This window comes from Bombyx mandarina, chromosome 28 (genome assembly GCF_030267445.1).
Source record: "Bombyx mandarina strain Sakado chromosome 28, ASM3026744v2".
Lineage (NCBI taxonomy): Eukaryota > Metazoa > Arthropoda > Insecta > Lepidoptera > Bombycidae > Bombyx > Bombyx mandarina.
This window is the reverse complement of record NC_143233.1, coordinates 5,353,153-5,369,824: the sequence shown is the minus strand read 5'-3', so window position 1 is coordinate 5,369,824 and position 16,672 is coordinate 5,353,153. Positions and strand designations below refer to the sequence as shown.

General features: G+C 38.4%; 1 protein-coding gene across 6 annotated transcripts in view; it reads right to left on the bottom strand.

The window, feature by feature from the left end:
- LOC114243796 (uncharacterized) overlaps nucleotides 1-16,672 on the bottom strand; it is a 70,143-nt gene that overhangs the window by 13,537 nt on the left and 39,934 nt on the right. For 4 of the 6 annotated variants that reach the window (XM_028175411.2, XM_028175409.2, XM_028175410.2 and 1 more), the window contains 9 exons: nucleotides 15,017-15,169; nucleotides 10,533-10,721; nucleotides 9,604-9,743; nucleotides 7,351-9,520; nucleotides 6,324-6,590; nucleotides 5,935-6,140; nucleotides 5,198-5,261; nucleotides 1,860-2,543; nucleotides 726-886 (listed from right to left, as the gene is read on the bottom strand). In XM_028175411.2, coding sequence (XP_028031212.2) covers nucleotides 726-886; nucleotides 1,860-2,543; nucleotides 5,198-5,261; nucleotides 5,935-6,140; nucleotides 6,324-6,590; nucleotides 7,351-9,520; nucleotides 9,604-9,743; nucleotides 10,533-10,721; nucleotides 15,017-15,169 — 4,034 coding nt within the window. Of the gene's footprint in view, nucleotides 1-725; nucleotides 887-1,859; nucleotides 2,544-2,615; nucleotides 3,219-5,197; nucleotides 5,262-5,934; nucleotides 6,141-6,323; nucleotides 6,591-7,350; nucleotides 9,521-9,603; nucleotides 9,744-10,532; nucleotides 10,722-15,016; nucleotides 15,170-16,672 lie in introns of those variants that run through there. The other 2 variants (XM_028175413.2, XM_089739205.1) reach the window with 1 other exon arrangement.

Here is a 16,672-nt window from a genome sequence, read left to right as displayed (position 1 = left end):
AAAACAATAATAAAGTAAGACCACGCTATATTTATAAACATTAACAAAAGCATAACATTAACTGTCCCCTTCACACTCATAAGCTAGATCGCGCGAGAGAGAGATGGGCAGACTTTTCATGATGTGCATGCAGTGCGACGTCACGCCGCGCGCTTATTCACAAACAATACACAAGCGCAACATGTGAGTGTGTTGAATGCGAGCTACATGGCAGGCGGAGTGGGGGTGTTAGGTTTTATTTTCGTTACGGAATTTCTTGATTTGGTCGCCGCGCTCAAAGCCCGCGATAAAAGCTATGCAATAGTTTAAAAACATCGAACTTTTAATGCTAATAACAAATAAAGCGGAGTTTTAATTGAAAAGATAAATGTCGCGTTTTAAGCGAAATGTCGTTTAAGGCAAATAGCGCTTTATTCCTCTATATATAGGTTCGGTTCTCTATTACTCGGTTAAATCAACTATTTAGTGGTAGGACCTCTTGTGAGTCCGTGCGGGTAGGTACCACCACCCCGCCTATTTCTACCGTGAAGCAGTAATGCGTTTCGGTTTGAAAGGTGGGATAGCCGTTGTAACTATACTGAGAACTTAGAATTTATATCTCAAGGTGGGTGGCGCTTTTACGTTGTAGATGTCTATGGGCTCCAGTAACCACTTAACACCAGGTGGGCTGTGAGCTCGTCCAACTAACTAAGCAATAAAAAAAAATCGGAACATAGGCTACGTACATTACATGTGCCAACTGTCTTAATGCATTATCCCTTTTCTTCTGACAATCCTCCAAAGAATCTTCTAGACGCTTCATCCGCTTCAACACGGAAGTGCACGTCTCACAACTCAACGCTGAAGCGTTTTGTAACGACAGTATCCTCTGCTCCATTTTCTTCATCTAAAAATTTACATTCGGACATGAGAAAGTTAAGTAATTGGATACGAAGAGATTAGATTCTTTCTAGAAAAATACGTATCGTAAAATGAGAGGAATCAGGACACTTTATGTTTCTACATTGATTTTTATGGTTTTGTTTTTGGGGTTATAATATTAAAACAGAGATCATAATGGTTCCGGAGGCTTAAATTTTTATTTACTACGCGTTATTATACATAGTTCATTACAAGATATACACAAAAACTGAAAAAACTAGCTTGATCCGATTCACCTTGTCTTTGGGGTGAATCAGGTTACGTATGGGGACAATAGAGTTTTTCGATAGGGCTGGCATTATTTAGTTGTTAGGTAGGTACCTAAGTTTAGGTGATTGACTTTTTAATATCTTTAATGAGTTACAAAACTTTGATGACTAAATTAAACTATTTAATATTCATAAACACTAAATAAAAGTCATTTTCAGTTCTACAAAGTTAAATCTAACAACTCAACATTGTGACATCCCAGATTTGACCCTATTCCCCCCAATCTACTGTACATATTACTGTCCCTAGGGTCCACGTAGACCATATAGATATATGGTCGCTTAGACCCGCTATTAGTCATTACCTTAATTTCCCAGAATCCGGATTATGCGAGCATAATAATGCAATACAATTGGTTATAGAGAAGAAATTTTCAGACAAAAAAAAAAGATACTATCTCTGACATTTCGTAAAGGTGGTTGAGAGGCACAAAAGGATCTTGATAAGGACGCGAATAGTTTTGTGGACAGAACATGAAATCATATAATCGAGGGTATTTTATTGTTAAATAGGGGGGTATTTTTATTTTAAATATATTGACCGTAAAGAAGGTAGGCATTAAAAGAAATATTTGCTATAATTATAGCTGTTAATCCAATCTAATTTTTTGTTCACAAAAGGCTTAAAGCTCCTTTGTCAAAGTGTACTAATATAATTTAATTCATTACCTTGTTTATAGTCTCGATTCGTCGCTGTTCTTCGTTATAAAATACTTTTTCTCTCTCCGCCGCCACCATAAAGGATTCCTTCAGAGCCTCTTCAAGTTCTAAAATCCTATTGTCTTTGCTACCGGTCGTTTGGGTCCCACAGTTTTCATTGACGAACTGTTCTAATTCATTGATCCTCTCGTCCTTACTCCTGACCACGGCCAGCAGTTGCTCGAATTCAGCTATATTATTATTTTCTCTTAACGCTTCTTCTAATATAGATATGCATCTTTGCTGTTCGATTATTTTGGAATTCTTCATGGCTATCTCTTTGGTTAAATTAGTGACTTTCCTCATTAGCTTACTTATGTTGGGAGATTCGTTTTTTGCATTCTTACCGTAATAAATAGCGTCTAATGCATTGTCACTCCTACTGAACTTGCCTTTATCTAACCTATCCACTACCTTACCGCTCTTTTGCAATTCAAAAAAGCTTTTGCTCCTCTTTATATTCGTTAGCTCCTGGCTATCGGATATTTTCAATACTTCCGAGAGTATTAAAGACGATTCGTTCAGTTCTATCTCCAGATCTATTATCTTCATTTTACTCTCTTCTAATTTTGATTTCAAACGATCTTTCTCTGACAACGTCTTTGTTAAATCCTCAATAGCCGCTATTTCGCTTTGTCTCGCTCTATTCAGGTCCTACCGAAAGGGGATAGACGGAAACAAACAAACAAAAAAATATATATAATAATTAAAAAAATCAACAACAAAAACTAACAATTCATTTACTAATATAACAAAACTTTACGAATACAAAAAAGAACGAAAATAAAATCAATCGAGAAAGGTCAACGTACGTATAATTAGTTTTATTAAATAGATTTAAATTGATATACGCTTAACAAGATTCAAAGCCGGGTAACATAGACTATTATTAGTGGATAAACTCACTTCTTCTATCTAGGTTACATGAATACTTAACAGTATTAAACAATACGGTATTTTCCATTAATAATTGTTCCTTACAAATAACCTTCCACTGAACACGACAAATTTTAAACATTGCTTAACCTTTTACAGCTAAACTAATTGCATTATTATGTGCTGGTTACATCGTTCTAACATGATACAGTATACACGGACGATCTTCAAGTGTTTAATCGAATTAATACGTCAATGTACGTATTTAAGTAAAACTATATGTTTTTTTTTTTTATATATATAGAAAGACGTGGAGCATTAAGAGTTACGCTTAGAATATAAGAGACGGTTAAAGAAAATTTATAAATGAAAAAAGCAAAAAAAATAAATAACGACAGTCTTGGTGCGAAGATCAACTTAGAAAAAGCTTTTGAGGAAGCCAGCGGGTCCGGCCTGGTGGGAAGCATGAAACAATAAAAGGTTAGTCATGTTAATAATGTATTAAATATTAGTATATACCTATAGGATACTAATAGCAACACAAATTGAGTGTCATCATTTATATTCGATGGTTATATCTTACTATTCAGTGTGCTTCGTGCGAGTTTTTACACGCTTTGTATTAGCTTCAAGCGTAGGGTGCTTTTTAAGATTATTGAAATAATAATTCTTCTACACATATCTCTCAGAAAAATATTTATAACTAACTAGCTGACCCGGCAGACTTCGTAGTGCCTCAATCGATAAATAAAATACCTAAACTTTTGTATGAAATAAACTTAAAACAAACAAAAGAAATCCGTCCGACGCGGGAGACATCAAAGGAAAAACAAAATTATTATGTTTATTTCATTCCGAACATTTTCATATTTATCTACCTCTTAAACCTTCTCTGGACTTCCACAAATAATTCAAGACCAAAATTAGCCAAATTGGTCCAGCCGCACTCGAGTTTTAGCGAAACTAACGAATAGCAATTCATTTTTATACATATACCTATATATAACACCATGCACCCCACGCTTTTTTTACAATAGAAATATATTTTACACTATTTTCAAATTAAATTTATTAAAATTTATTTTCTATTTTTTAGTTGAATTTTATATAAAGCATGTTTTTTTTTAGTATTTTAAACTATTATTTATTTAACGTTCTCGATAGCGTAAAAGTTAGCTCATATTTGTATGGAGTGGGATCGGTTGCCTACGTTTGCCGCTAGGGGCGCTGTTCCAACTGCATACAATATTGGGTTAACTTTTACGCTATCGACAACGTTAAGAAACTCGCACTAAGCACACCGTTGTGGTTACGTGTAGTGGTAGTGTACGAGAACCATTATCCAAAATAAAGACGTGTGCGCTTATAGTAATTGTTAACACGGCAACGCAATGTAACGCTAATAAACTTTTATTTTTATTGCGTAGATTGGTAGAAGCTCACAGTCCACATGCTGTTAAGTGGTTACCGAAGTCCATAGACATCTACAACGTAGCTCTAAGGTCTCAAGTATAGTTACAACGGCTGCCTCACCCTTCAAACCGAAACGCATTACTGCTTCACGGCAGAAATAGGCAGGGCGGTGGTACCTACCCGTGCGAACTCACAAAAGGTCCTACCAACAGTAATTAAGCAAATTATAATTTTGCGGGTTGGATTTTTCAAGGGAAGCGAAGGTTGGGCCCGACCGCTAAACGACGCGCGACTATCGAACTTTTAATTTTTAACCAACTTCAAAAAAGGAAGAGGTTCTCAATTCGGCTGTATGTTTTTTTTTATGTTTGTTACCTCATAACTTTTGACTGGATGAATCGATTTTGATGATTCTTTTTTTATTAGAAAGCTGACGCTTCCCGTGTGGTCCCATTTAAATTTAGTCCAGTTCTGATAACGGTAACCATGAGAAAAACATATAAGTCTTAAATTTGCATTAAGTACATACGCGACAAATATATGAATAACTCAATAACTCAATATCACGCCAACCGATTTCGATGATTATTGTTTTTAGTGTATATTAATTTGTTTTGGAATATCTATTTTTTTTCTATCTGAAGTCGATTTTTGTTAAAGCGTGTCTATTTACAATTATGTACGCACTGATTGCCGGTTCACGAAATTCCTAATTAGTTACATTTATATTTAATTTTAATTACATATACCTACAGCTAAATTTCGCGTTTTCATACGAAGAGTCGTACGCCATGAAAAGTATTAAATAGTTGAAACAATGGAAATATTATGATGAAAATTATAAAGTCGATATGATACCGTTAAGGCAGCTAGCTCTAATTATGTATAAGGCACACGAAAATTTAAGACAAGTATGTAAGAGAGAGGTTCTCGCAAACCGTTTAATATTACATTTTTTATTATTGTAGTTTTGTTAGTGACTAATGTTGGACTATAATAAGATCGTTTGAAGATATTACCTCTTCTCTTTGTGCTTGTGCTTGCTGCTGACTTTTTAATTTGGCTTGGAGGTTTCTTACGGATCTGGAAACAGCAAATCATATATCAGACAAGAGAAGGAAACGACAATAAATTACCAGTTACGGTAGACAGTGGCTTAGCTCTGCCTCTTACATAGCTGAAGTTCATGGGCGACGGTAACCACTCACCATCAGGTGGGCCGTATGCTCATCTGCCTACAGGGGCAATGAAAAAAAACTTCCAAAGTTGTACATTCTGCATTGAGGGATGAGACGACACTCTCTCATCGTGGCAGCCGGTAGCTACATAGCCGATCCTGCGGACCGAATGGTAAACAGTCGACGTCACCCTAAACACGACATTACGGATCCTACCGATCCACTAACGGTGCTTTTAGGGTACCTCAAGCACCGGTTATCGTCCTCGTCGAACCCGTTGCTTGCGATGAAGGGCTCGACGAGTAAATTAACCCACAGAAACAACCCACTGAGTTTCTCGCCGGATCTTCTCAGTGGGTCGCGTTTCCAATATGGTGGTAGATTCTGCGAAGCACTGCTCTTGCTAGGGCCAGTGTTAGCAATACTCCCGGTTTGAGCCCCGTGAGCTTACTTACACGTCAAGGCGAAGGTGAAATAGCCTCTCAAGGCTATCATCATCAAAATAGTTGTAGGTCGGCTTCTAGAGACGTATCTCGGGCAAAAATACGCAACTAAGAATCTGAAACATTGTTACTAACTGTTGCAAATCCATAATTTGCTTTTCCTTCTGTGCTTGTTCCTCCTGTGACATCTGGACCAGCTGCAGAAGCCGTTCCGTTTCAGTTGTCAACCGTTTCGCTTCGTCTTTAGTCTGATCCAATTGTTGCTTCAGTTGTTCCGCATCTTTCTGAGAGTCTGTCAGCTTGCGATTCAGCTCTGATACCGCGGCCGTGCTGCCGCCAGCCTTGAAGGGAATATCTCGTATTATGATTACAGCACTCATGACTTTTTGAATCAAAACTTTCAATGGTAGATACTGGATGTTTAATTGGGTGTAAAAATTAATCAATGACGAGCTTCCTCGTTTGGTGTGCTTCTTACTATGTGTCTAATGGGCATAATAATTTTTGAAAGAAACGTGACTTACCTTCCTCAATGAAGCTTCCATTTGGTCCATTTGCTCTTTTCTCTTCTTTAACTGTCGATCCAATTCCATAAGTGACTTCTCTTTCTCCTCCACGTCTTTCCGTTTGTTCTCCCACGCTCTTCTTTGTTCTTCGAAATGTTTTCTTGCGTCATCTAACTTTTTGAATTCATCTTGTATCTGCTTCTTAGCTAGGGCTGCGTCTTCGCCAGCCTTCGCGTTCTGAGCACCAGCTGTTTGGAGTTTCTTGTTCGCTTCGCGGAGATCGAGCTGTTACCGAAACAATTCCGTTAAATAGCCGTATCTAAGAAACACCATCGATCTTTACAATGAACAATACAAAAGCTTTTAAAGCTGAACGCCACTGACATGTAGACAAAGAAGCATAAATTTATACAAAATATAATCTTGCAACAGATTTTTTTTTTAAAACAGCCATAATTCCTTTTATAGTTTACGAAACATTTGATAGTATAAAATTGCGAATACACATAACAGTAGCGAGCACAGCTGAAAACTGAAAAACAGTAAAATTAACATTTCGTAAATAAAACACAAAGCATTATTGTACTTCGTCGCACCGAACATCACCAAGATTTCACAATAGATGCATTCAAACGAGTGTGCTGGTACATGGAAATGTAAGGTGCATTATCAGTTCAGTTCTCAAATAGTACATTCGTATGAAAGTTTCCACGGACACAAACATTGCGATGATGAAACTAATAAATTAAAATACAAATAATTGTAATGAGGGGTTGGAGGATGCCCCGCAGGCTGTGGGTGACATGCTACTATACAACAACGACATGACAACGCGCGATGATGACTCTAAACAACAAAACCAAAACAAAAACTACTCGATAACACCGGTGCAATGATTTAAGCAACTTAATCGTTTCGAGGTTCAATCGAGTTTCATTCTTTTTTTATATCTCTACTGGAAAATGTAAAGATTGACGTGAGGAAACTCAATTTAACCAGACGGTGTTCCGACAGCCATCGGTCGCCGGGCGATCCTCCAACTGACCTGGCTCTTCTCCAATTCCTGAACGAGCATCTCGAGCTGCGACTGGCATCGTTCCCTCTCAGTGGCGAGGGCGCGAGCCTCGGCCTGAGCAGCTTCGAGCTGCTTTTGGACCTCGCGCACGTCGGACGGTCCGCGTGCTTGTAGCTGCTGTAACTGTTGATGCTGCGCCTGGAATTGTTTCTCCAAAGATTGCAAGCGCTGTTGACATTCAGATAAGGCTTTTTCTGCAGCGATCGCCTTGGACTTCTCCGCTTCGACGGCAGCTCGCCATTTATCGATCTCTCCAGCTTTCTGTGCTTCTTTTTCGGCTTTCTCTGCACGCTGCTTAATTGTGTCTCTTTCTTTCGTGAGACCTTGAAGTTGCTGCTGCAGTCTTCCTATCTCTCTCTCGCGATCTTCTATAACCGATTTTGCTCCACGTTCTGAATCTTGAGCTAGTTTCCTCTGTTCTTCTTTCAATCTGCGTACTTCATCTCGCTGTTTCTGTAGTTCGGCTTCGGAAGCATTGAGTTCTCTCTGGAAGTTTACGAGCATGTCTTGGGATTTTTCTAATTGTGCCACTAATTGGTCACGTTCTATTGTCAATTGCTTTGTATCAGCCTCCAATTTAACGATCTGCTTTTCGATAGCGTCGGCTTGTTTATCTCTCTGTTCTAAAATGGATGCCATCTTTTCTCTGTCTCGAACCGACTGAGCCAATTCTTGTTGGAGTTTAACAAGCGTCTCCTGAGTTCTGTGGTCCAAAGTTCTCTGTTGCTGTTCAATGTTACGTCTTGTGTTCTGTATCTCTACTCTCAGCGCATCGCGTTCCTGTTCGATTTGTCTCATTTCTAAGATCGTTCTTTCAAGTCGTTCATGCATTCTTCCCAGTTCATTCGTCATCCTATCATATTCAACGCGAGTTGTTTCGTTAGTTTCTTGATATTTAGCGAGATGCATCTGAGACTTTTCGAGTTCCTTTGCTAAGCGTCCTGCCTCCATTTCAGTAGAGTCACGAGCTTGAATTGCTTTTTCCAACTTATCACGAAGCCTCTCGATTTCAAGTCTATCTTCGGTTCTTGCCTTATCGCCAGCGACCGCCTGAAGTTTCATCCTTTCGATCTGTTGTAACTCGCCTTTTAGTCTTTCGTTATCTTTGTCTAGTTGGTCTGAACGTAATTTCAATTTCTCACACCGATCCCTGAACTTTTCGCACTCAATGTGAGCGCGCTCCAAGTCTGTTCGCTGTTTCTCTAACGCTCCACTCAATTTTACGACTTCGCTCTTGGATAGTTCCAGTTGTATGTTCATTTCGTGTAGTTTGGTCTCAGCTTGTTCCTTCTCGGCCTGTAGTTTTTGAACATCAGCTTGTGCCGCGTCGTATCTCTCACGATGTTTGTCGATTTCCGCCTGCATTCTGTTTAATTCATTGGTCCACTTATCCTGTTCGAATTGGTATTTACCTCGGAGACCTTCGACGCGTTCGAGTTCCGAACGTAACCGGGATACTTCCTCTTCAGCCTTGCGGGCTCGCTCCAGGTCTATCGTTGTCTTCTCTAGACGTGTCCGCAGCCGTTCTACTTCGATTTTTGTTCTCTCGTGTTCCTCTTTTGCGTCATGATATTTTCCGTACCGAGTGGCGTATCTTTCTGCTTCTTCTCTAGCTCCGCTTGCATCTTGCTTGACTTTGTCTAATTCAGCTTGCACTCTTCTTAATTCTGAAGATACCTTGTCATGTTTGTCATACATTTTCTCGAGCTCTATCTGTACCCTGGCCATCTCTTCTTGAGTTTTTTCATTGGAAGCCTGTGCTTTACCGCATTGAGTCATCGCTCTATCGTATTCAAATTGTAATCGTTCGCTATCTGCCAGCAGTTTTTCTTTTTCCGCTTGGACTCTCCGCAGTTCAATTTGACCCTTTTCATATCGTTCCCTGACCATTTCTATGTCAACGCTCATCCTGTCCATATCTTCCTTGGCCTTTTCTTCGAATTCTTTGGTTCTGCCTAGCTGCAACGATGCTCTGTCGTACATTTCCTGTAATCTCGATAATTCATCTTGTAGTTTCCTCTGGTCATCTCTGGACTTTGTCGACAAATGTGCTTGTTTCTCTAACTCCAATTCTAGTCTGTCCTTATCCGCCTCCAAAATCTCGATCTTGTTTTGCAGTCTATATATTTCGTTCTGCGACCTAAGACAATAGAGGGTACGTTATTTAAGCAAGTGTTCAACTTTAAACTAAAAAGTTTAACCTAAAGTAATTATAATGAGTACCTATCGTATTTCTCGAGCATTTTCTCATATTCCTTGTGCGCTGTTTCTTTCTCTTCAATCGTTTTTTGTGTGGAGTAAAGAGCTTTGTCCAGTTTCTCTTTCAATATCTCGAGTTCTGTTAGAGCATCATCTCGTTCCATCTGCAAAGAATAGCGGAGCTGATCAGACTAATATTTAAATAGGAATCAATGAAATTAATTGTGTGAACTTTTGTTCCCAGTCTGTTGGTTGGATATTAATATTAAACCATCGACTTCAAGTAGACTGTCTTGGCCGGCGATTAATAATGTAACTATGGAATGCTTTTAATTATATATTAATTATTGATTAATTTTATTGCCCTGAGTATCATTAAATTTCATACCAATGTAGCCAAAAGATGACACGGCAATTTTCACATTACACCAGCAGTTCGTTTAGTATCAGTAGTAAGATAGGACATAAACTGGAGGGAACACTGCTACTGATTATAGGGCCTCTTGTGAGCTCACACGATCACCCTGCTTATTTCTGTCGTTAAGCAGTTAAGCGTTACAGTTTGAAGAGCGCGACTGTTGTAATACAAAAATGAAACTTAGCACTAGAGTCTCTAGGTAAGATTTATGTTGTTGATGTCTGTTGACTTCGTGACCATTCAACACCAGGTTAACTATGTAAGCGATAAAGAGATTAGAAAACACATCACATGTTACAAGCACAGTTCGTATTTGCGTTTTTTTTATTGCCTAGACGGGTCAAGCGGTTACTGGAGCCCATAGACATCTACAACGCAAATGCGCCACCCACCTTGAGATATAAGTTCTAAGGTCTCAGTATAGTTACAACGGCTGCCCCACCCTTCAAACCGGAACGCATCACGGCAGAAATAGGCAGGGTGGTGGTACCTACCCGTGCGGACTCACAAGAGGCCCTACCACAAATTGCATTACCGTCAATTTTTGATGTTGCTGATGCGCTTTCTCCCATCGTTCTCTGAGGACGTCCAGTTCGGTGACAGCGCTATCTCTATCCCTGGCCGCTCTGTTCGCAGCAGCCGCTGCGGCTTCAGCCCTTTCTCGGCAACTGGCAGCCTCCGCCAATGCTGTATCCCTCTCCTTTTGTATACGAGTGACTAAGTTCTGAAAAAAAAAAAGAGAAAAAATTGAATCGAAAATTTTCTATTTAGTATTTTAAGTAATTGTCTTCGTTTTTTTTTCATTTGAAATAGGAATTTTGTTTAACTTATCCCCTTAAATTGCGGTTTCGGTTTAAAAAAAATGTTTACCTTTCTTCTTCTTGCGTTTCGGTTTGAAGGGTGGGGTAGCCGTTGTAACTATATTGAGACCTTAGACCTTATATCACAAGGTGGGTGGCGCATTTACGTTGTAGATGTCTGTGGGCTCTGTTGGTATTGTCTGTTAATTCACTATTGCTACAGTTCTGTTCTAATCTATCTTTTTCCTAAATTTTTTGTTACCTGCGCGGGTGAACTAACGGCCCTTATGATGTTAAGTGAGTACCAGAGCCCATAAGGTTTACGACACCGCCCCCAGCCTTGATATTTGAGGTCTACGTCTAAAATTGCATAGTATTCACGCAAATTATAACTTTTGATGTTAAGCAAACTCTCTGCGGAATTTGAACCCTGATATATGTAGTTGCATCGCTCGATACAACTAAGCCACGCGTCTTATCCTTTAGGCCACGATAACTTCAAATATAATTCAAATGTAATGTAAAAGTATTGTTTAAATACCTCGTTTTTCCTACGTTCAGTATAACAAAGAGTACTACTACCCCCTGAACTTCTTACCGGGTCTTTTCAGTGGGTCGCGTTTCCGATCCGGTGGGAGATACTCCGAAGCACTGCTCTTGCTAGGGCCAGTGTTAGCAACACGCCGGTTTGAGTCCCGTGAGCTCATCTACACGTCAAGGCGAAACTGAAATAGCCTCTCAAGGCTATCTATCAGCAGAGGTAGGAAAATAAAAACTACTACACGGAGTATAGAACGCGATAAATCTTTGGAAAATTCTCGTAGCCTTTCACGAAAGTTTCGTGTCAAAGCAATATAACTGTACGTTTTATTGGCCGTAAACATGTCTGGTTTTTATATATTTTACCGAGAGAAAACGCTTCGGAGATTTTAGCTTTCGTTTGTCGTTTTTATCCAGATTTTTCGGGTTATGATGTAACCGACTATGATCCTAATGTATGTCATTCACTTTAGAGCTAGCTGTTTTTTTTTTTGTTTCCTACCCTCTACTATATTTTTAAGTTTTTAAAATTTGTTTTTATTGGTAGAGGAGTATATCTATCAAGTGATTACCTTCGCTCATGGAAATCAGCAATGCCAGTCGCTAATTAAATTAAGTTCAATTATTACTTTACCTAAATCTATATCTTCTCTATATATAAAAATGAATTGCTGTTCGTTAGCCTCACTAAAACTCGAGAGCGGCTGGACCGATTTGGCTAATTTTGGTCTTGAATTATTTGTGAAAGTCCAGAGAAGGTTTAAAATGTAAATAAATACGACAATGCTCGGAATTAAATAAAAGTAATAATTTTGTTTTTCCTTTGATGTGTCCCCCGTCCGAAGGATTCCTTTTGTTTGTTTTAAGTTTATTTTATACAAAAGTTTAGGTCTTTTAGTTATCGATTAAGGCACTACGAAGTCTGCCGGGTCAGCTAGTAATGAATAGATATTTCGTTGGTTTCCGATGTGTCAGTGATAAAGACATTTTTAATACTTCATCTGAATTTAACGTTGTTATAATAGCACCATGGCTAAATCACGAATGTGAGTGGAATTATAAGTTCGATGTGTTCGTTTTAATTGCCTTAAAAGAGCATATATCGCGACAAGACATGCCAAAACAAATGCGTTTACATCAGGAACAACTAACCTTTAAGATATTGGCAGAGTCTCAAGAGGCATACTAAAGTATTTCGTAGACATGGCGTCTCGTTGTCTAGACGTTTGGATCGCTAATATTTGATAGGGTATCATGAAAGCCAGGTTTTGTTAATTTAATTTATGATCTAGCATTTTTTATACAGCTCGCGGTTTGAGGAGGATGAGCTCTAACTCTTGATATCTAACTAAATTTTAAGATCTACCGGTTTGGAATGTTTAAACGGCAAAGAGAAGATCTTCCACTAAGCGGGTGATATTTGCTCGGTAGACTGACGCTCCGAATGTTGGTTTTTTTTTTTTTTTCCTACCTAACCTGATAGCCTTGAGAGGCTCTTTCAGCGGAACCTTAACTAGTAGGCGAGCTCACGGCGCTCAAACCTGAGGACGTTGCTAACACGAACCCTAGCAAGAGCCGTGCTTCGCAGATTCTACCACCGGATCGGAAACTCGACCCACTGAGAAGATCCGGCGAGAAACTCAGTGGGCTGTGTCTGAGGGTCCGGATGTTGTCGTTCGGAACTTGTATATATGCGAGCTTATCTTGAAAATGTCGTAAGCGAGATTCAGGCATCTGTCAAATATCTTGCGTTGTATGATGGCTACCCGCCACGGCCGGTTCGATTGACGTGGAGTTTCGTGTGCACGAATTAGCTTTTAGATGAGCTTTTAGGGCTTTTAGATGAGCCCCAAAAATGACTGTTGTGTGAATGAAATAATTTAAGCGGTTCCATTTGAACCTTATCTTAAATCAAACGCATTAATGTTTCACGGCAGAAATACGGGGCGTGGTGGGACAAGTGAGGGATCACTCTACCACCAGTAGAATAGACGGATCAGTGACCAGGATAATTATCTTAAAATAACAGTTGACGAATTCAGGGTAGTTTTTAGGAGCCCTCTAGCCTTCGAAAGGGATTAACAAAAAAGAAATATCAATCTGTAGGTTAAAATATAAAACCATGCAAATTTCAAAAATAAATTCATAGATCCTAAGTTTTTAAACTTTACGCGAAATGTACTGTCTTTTTTTTATTGCATAGATGGGTGGACGATTTCACAGCCCACCTGGTGTTATGTGGTTACAACGGCTGCCCCACCCTTCAAACCGAAACGCATTACTGCTTTACCTATTACCTATTATCCTAAAATAACAGTTGAAGAATTCAGGGTAGTTTTCAGGGGCCCTCTAGCCTTCGAAAGGACTTAACAAAAAAGAAATATTAATCTGTATATTAAAATAAAAAATCATGCAAATTTCAAAAATAAATTCATAGACCCTGTCTGTCTGTTTGTAAGAATACTCTAAAGTTAGTAGACTTTATGCGAAATTAACTATGTCTGCAACATACCTTAGAAGAAACTTCTTTTTTTACATTAATTTATCGTTTTTATTAACGTAATGAAAGTGATGAAAATCAGCGTGTCATAAAATTATCGTCATCCAGCTATATCATTGCTAAGAGGTAATCACCGAACGAATTATTCATTAATTCAACGATCTGAAGTCTGTTACGACCCTAATGAGTTGCTGCTGAAGAATTTGCATAACGATCTTACACTAAGGATTTATTTTGGCGGAGATTGACTGAAATTTTGTTTCAATTATGTAAATTGACATTATCATTTGCTTACGAATTGATTTTTTTATTTTTATTGCTTAGATGGGTGGACGAGCTCACAGCCCACCTGGTGTTAAGTGGTTACTGAAGCCCATAGACATCCACAACGTAAATGCGCCACCCACCTTGAGATATAAGTTCTAAGGTCTCAGTATAGTTACAACGGCTGCCCCACCCTTCAAGCCGAAACGCATTACTGCTTCACGGCAGAAATAGGCAGGGTGGTGGTACCACAAGAAGTCCTACCACCAGTAATCACCAGTATTATGTACTATATGTCCAAAATGTATGTTGTTGTTGTAGTAATATGATGCTGTTTTAAATTTATTGTTGTCTCAGGATAATTCACGCCCCTACCCCCAACCCCGTTTAATACTGATCGTTTACTAGATTCCTCACCTTGTGATAGGATGTCGTAGTATCAATATAATTGTATAACGACTATCCCAGCCTTCGAGCCGGAATGCATGAGCACTACTGATTCAGAAGTAGACATAGACCAATTGATTTTCTTTCAAAAAGACGTTCCTTAGTCTCGGAGGTCGTTTGTGAATACTTAGCACATATTTTCTTAGAAAAATAAAAAAACGAATCCAGAACTGAGGGACTTTGTGATGTTATGATAACAATAAATAATTGGCAACAAATTACGCACGGTCATCGGACCCAAATTAGGATTCCCTGTGTTATGGGTACCAGAGAATGATATAAATATTTATATACGTTCAAATATATACATATATAGATAATAAACACACAGACAAAAAGCAAACGACGAATGTTTGGCCGATGTGGGAATCCAACCCACGACCCTCGGCGCAAATAATCTAGGGCGCTAACTTCTGCACCACCGAGACAAAGCCAATAAGTTCGCCGCCACTACTTATAAGTATATACCTGAGCTTTTTCATTCTTATCGCGGAATCTGTCCGCGTCAAGCTGTGCCGTGTCCCGCTCCTTCTGAAGTCTGGCCGCTTGACCCAGTGCTTTGTCCAACTGTGACTGCAGGGACTCGAAATCGTACGCCTGTTTCTCTCTATCCACTTGAAGCTAATGGGAACAAAAAGGGCATTATAATTTCGCACAGATTTAGATTTGACTATCTATTCTCCTATTGTCCGTTCTATTCAGTTGGACAGGCAAATAGTTTTGTGACTTTTGCGATTCACGAAATAAACAAAGCTATATCTGATTCTATTGAAACGAATGGATAATCTTTTATTTATTCAAATAAAAACCATATTTTTTTCATATCCAAAACATTAGTTATGCTTAATTCACTTCACGGTATTTGATTATTAAAATAACAGTTTATGAAAGTGGATTTTTAAAGTCGATGATACATAATTAGTGACCTGCCGACAGTTGAATGTTTAATGGTAATAAATAGCACGTGGATATTTTCACAGCACAAATAACAATATGGAAGCTATTGTTGAATTAAAGCACCGGACCAGACTACATCAATGCTTAAATGACTATTTCAAGACAATTTTGAATTTGCGAATAGCCTGAACCACTTTGAAACAGAGATGTCAAATTTTATGCGTGTCCGTGTGATAATAGCTGGCCTAAATATTGACCACAATAACTATCAAGATTGCTTTCGAAATTATTAGTCACCAGAAGGAACTAAAAATCTATCTGATAGATGATAAAACTGAATTGTTGGAAATTTTGTAATCATAACTTTTTCGACTAATGTTTACAGTTAGTAGGACTGCACTAAGCATTGACAGCTCTGTTTGAAAGCTTCACGGAAACAAAGCTCAAAGCTCGAGGCTTCATTACAATTGAACTCTTACGACCTTTTTCTTTTTATGTCCCTTGTGCGGTATTAATGTGAACTGTGAACGAAATATGATTAAGAAACAGTGTTACATGGTTTTTGGCAATTGGTTTTCGTTTGTTAACCGTCATGATAGCACGTGATAGGTTTCTAGTTGATTGGTTATGGTTTGAAACCATGCTAGAGGGTAAATGCTACGTTTATACTAATTCTCAATAATTTTAGCTGGATGGTTTGACTTACAAGCAAAATTTCTGTTTATTGGAATTCGTAGTTGTAGCTGCATCTACAACTTGTGAGTGTTACGATGATCTAAAGCGAACTATGACTACAATTGAGGCGGTCAGCGCAAAGTTGGCCTAGGCCACAATTTTTCATATTCGGATTTATGTATTGCAATTTATTCAAAACATAACAAGTTTTGATGCAAAACTGGCCTATCCCTAATTTCACCCTATAGATAACAGATGTCTTTGTAAACATTATTTTCGCGCGTATTGTTTTTGCCTACGAAGCAGTGTGAAATTAAAATGAAATCTCATTATCTCCATATTAACTATGGTATGCTTAGACCACATTTCGTCTTTTCGTATTAAAAGTGTATAATTTCCTAAAATATTCGAAATTGAGTTACTATGCGGAATCATTTGGTATCACCAGTATTTTTCTCATAAATACTGTCAAAAGAGCGTAGTTTAGGTTTTTTTTTAGTTTGCCTATTAATTGACTACTGTTAACAAAATTAATACATAATTTTATTTTAC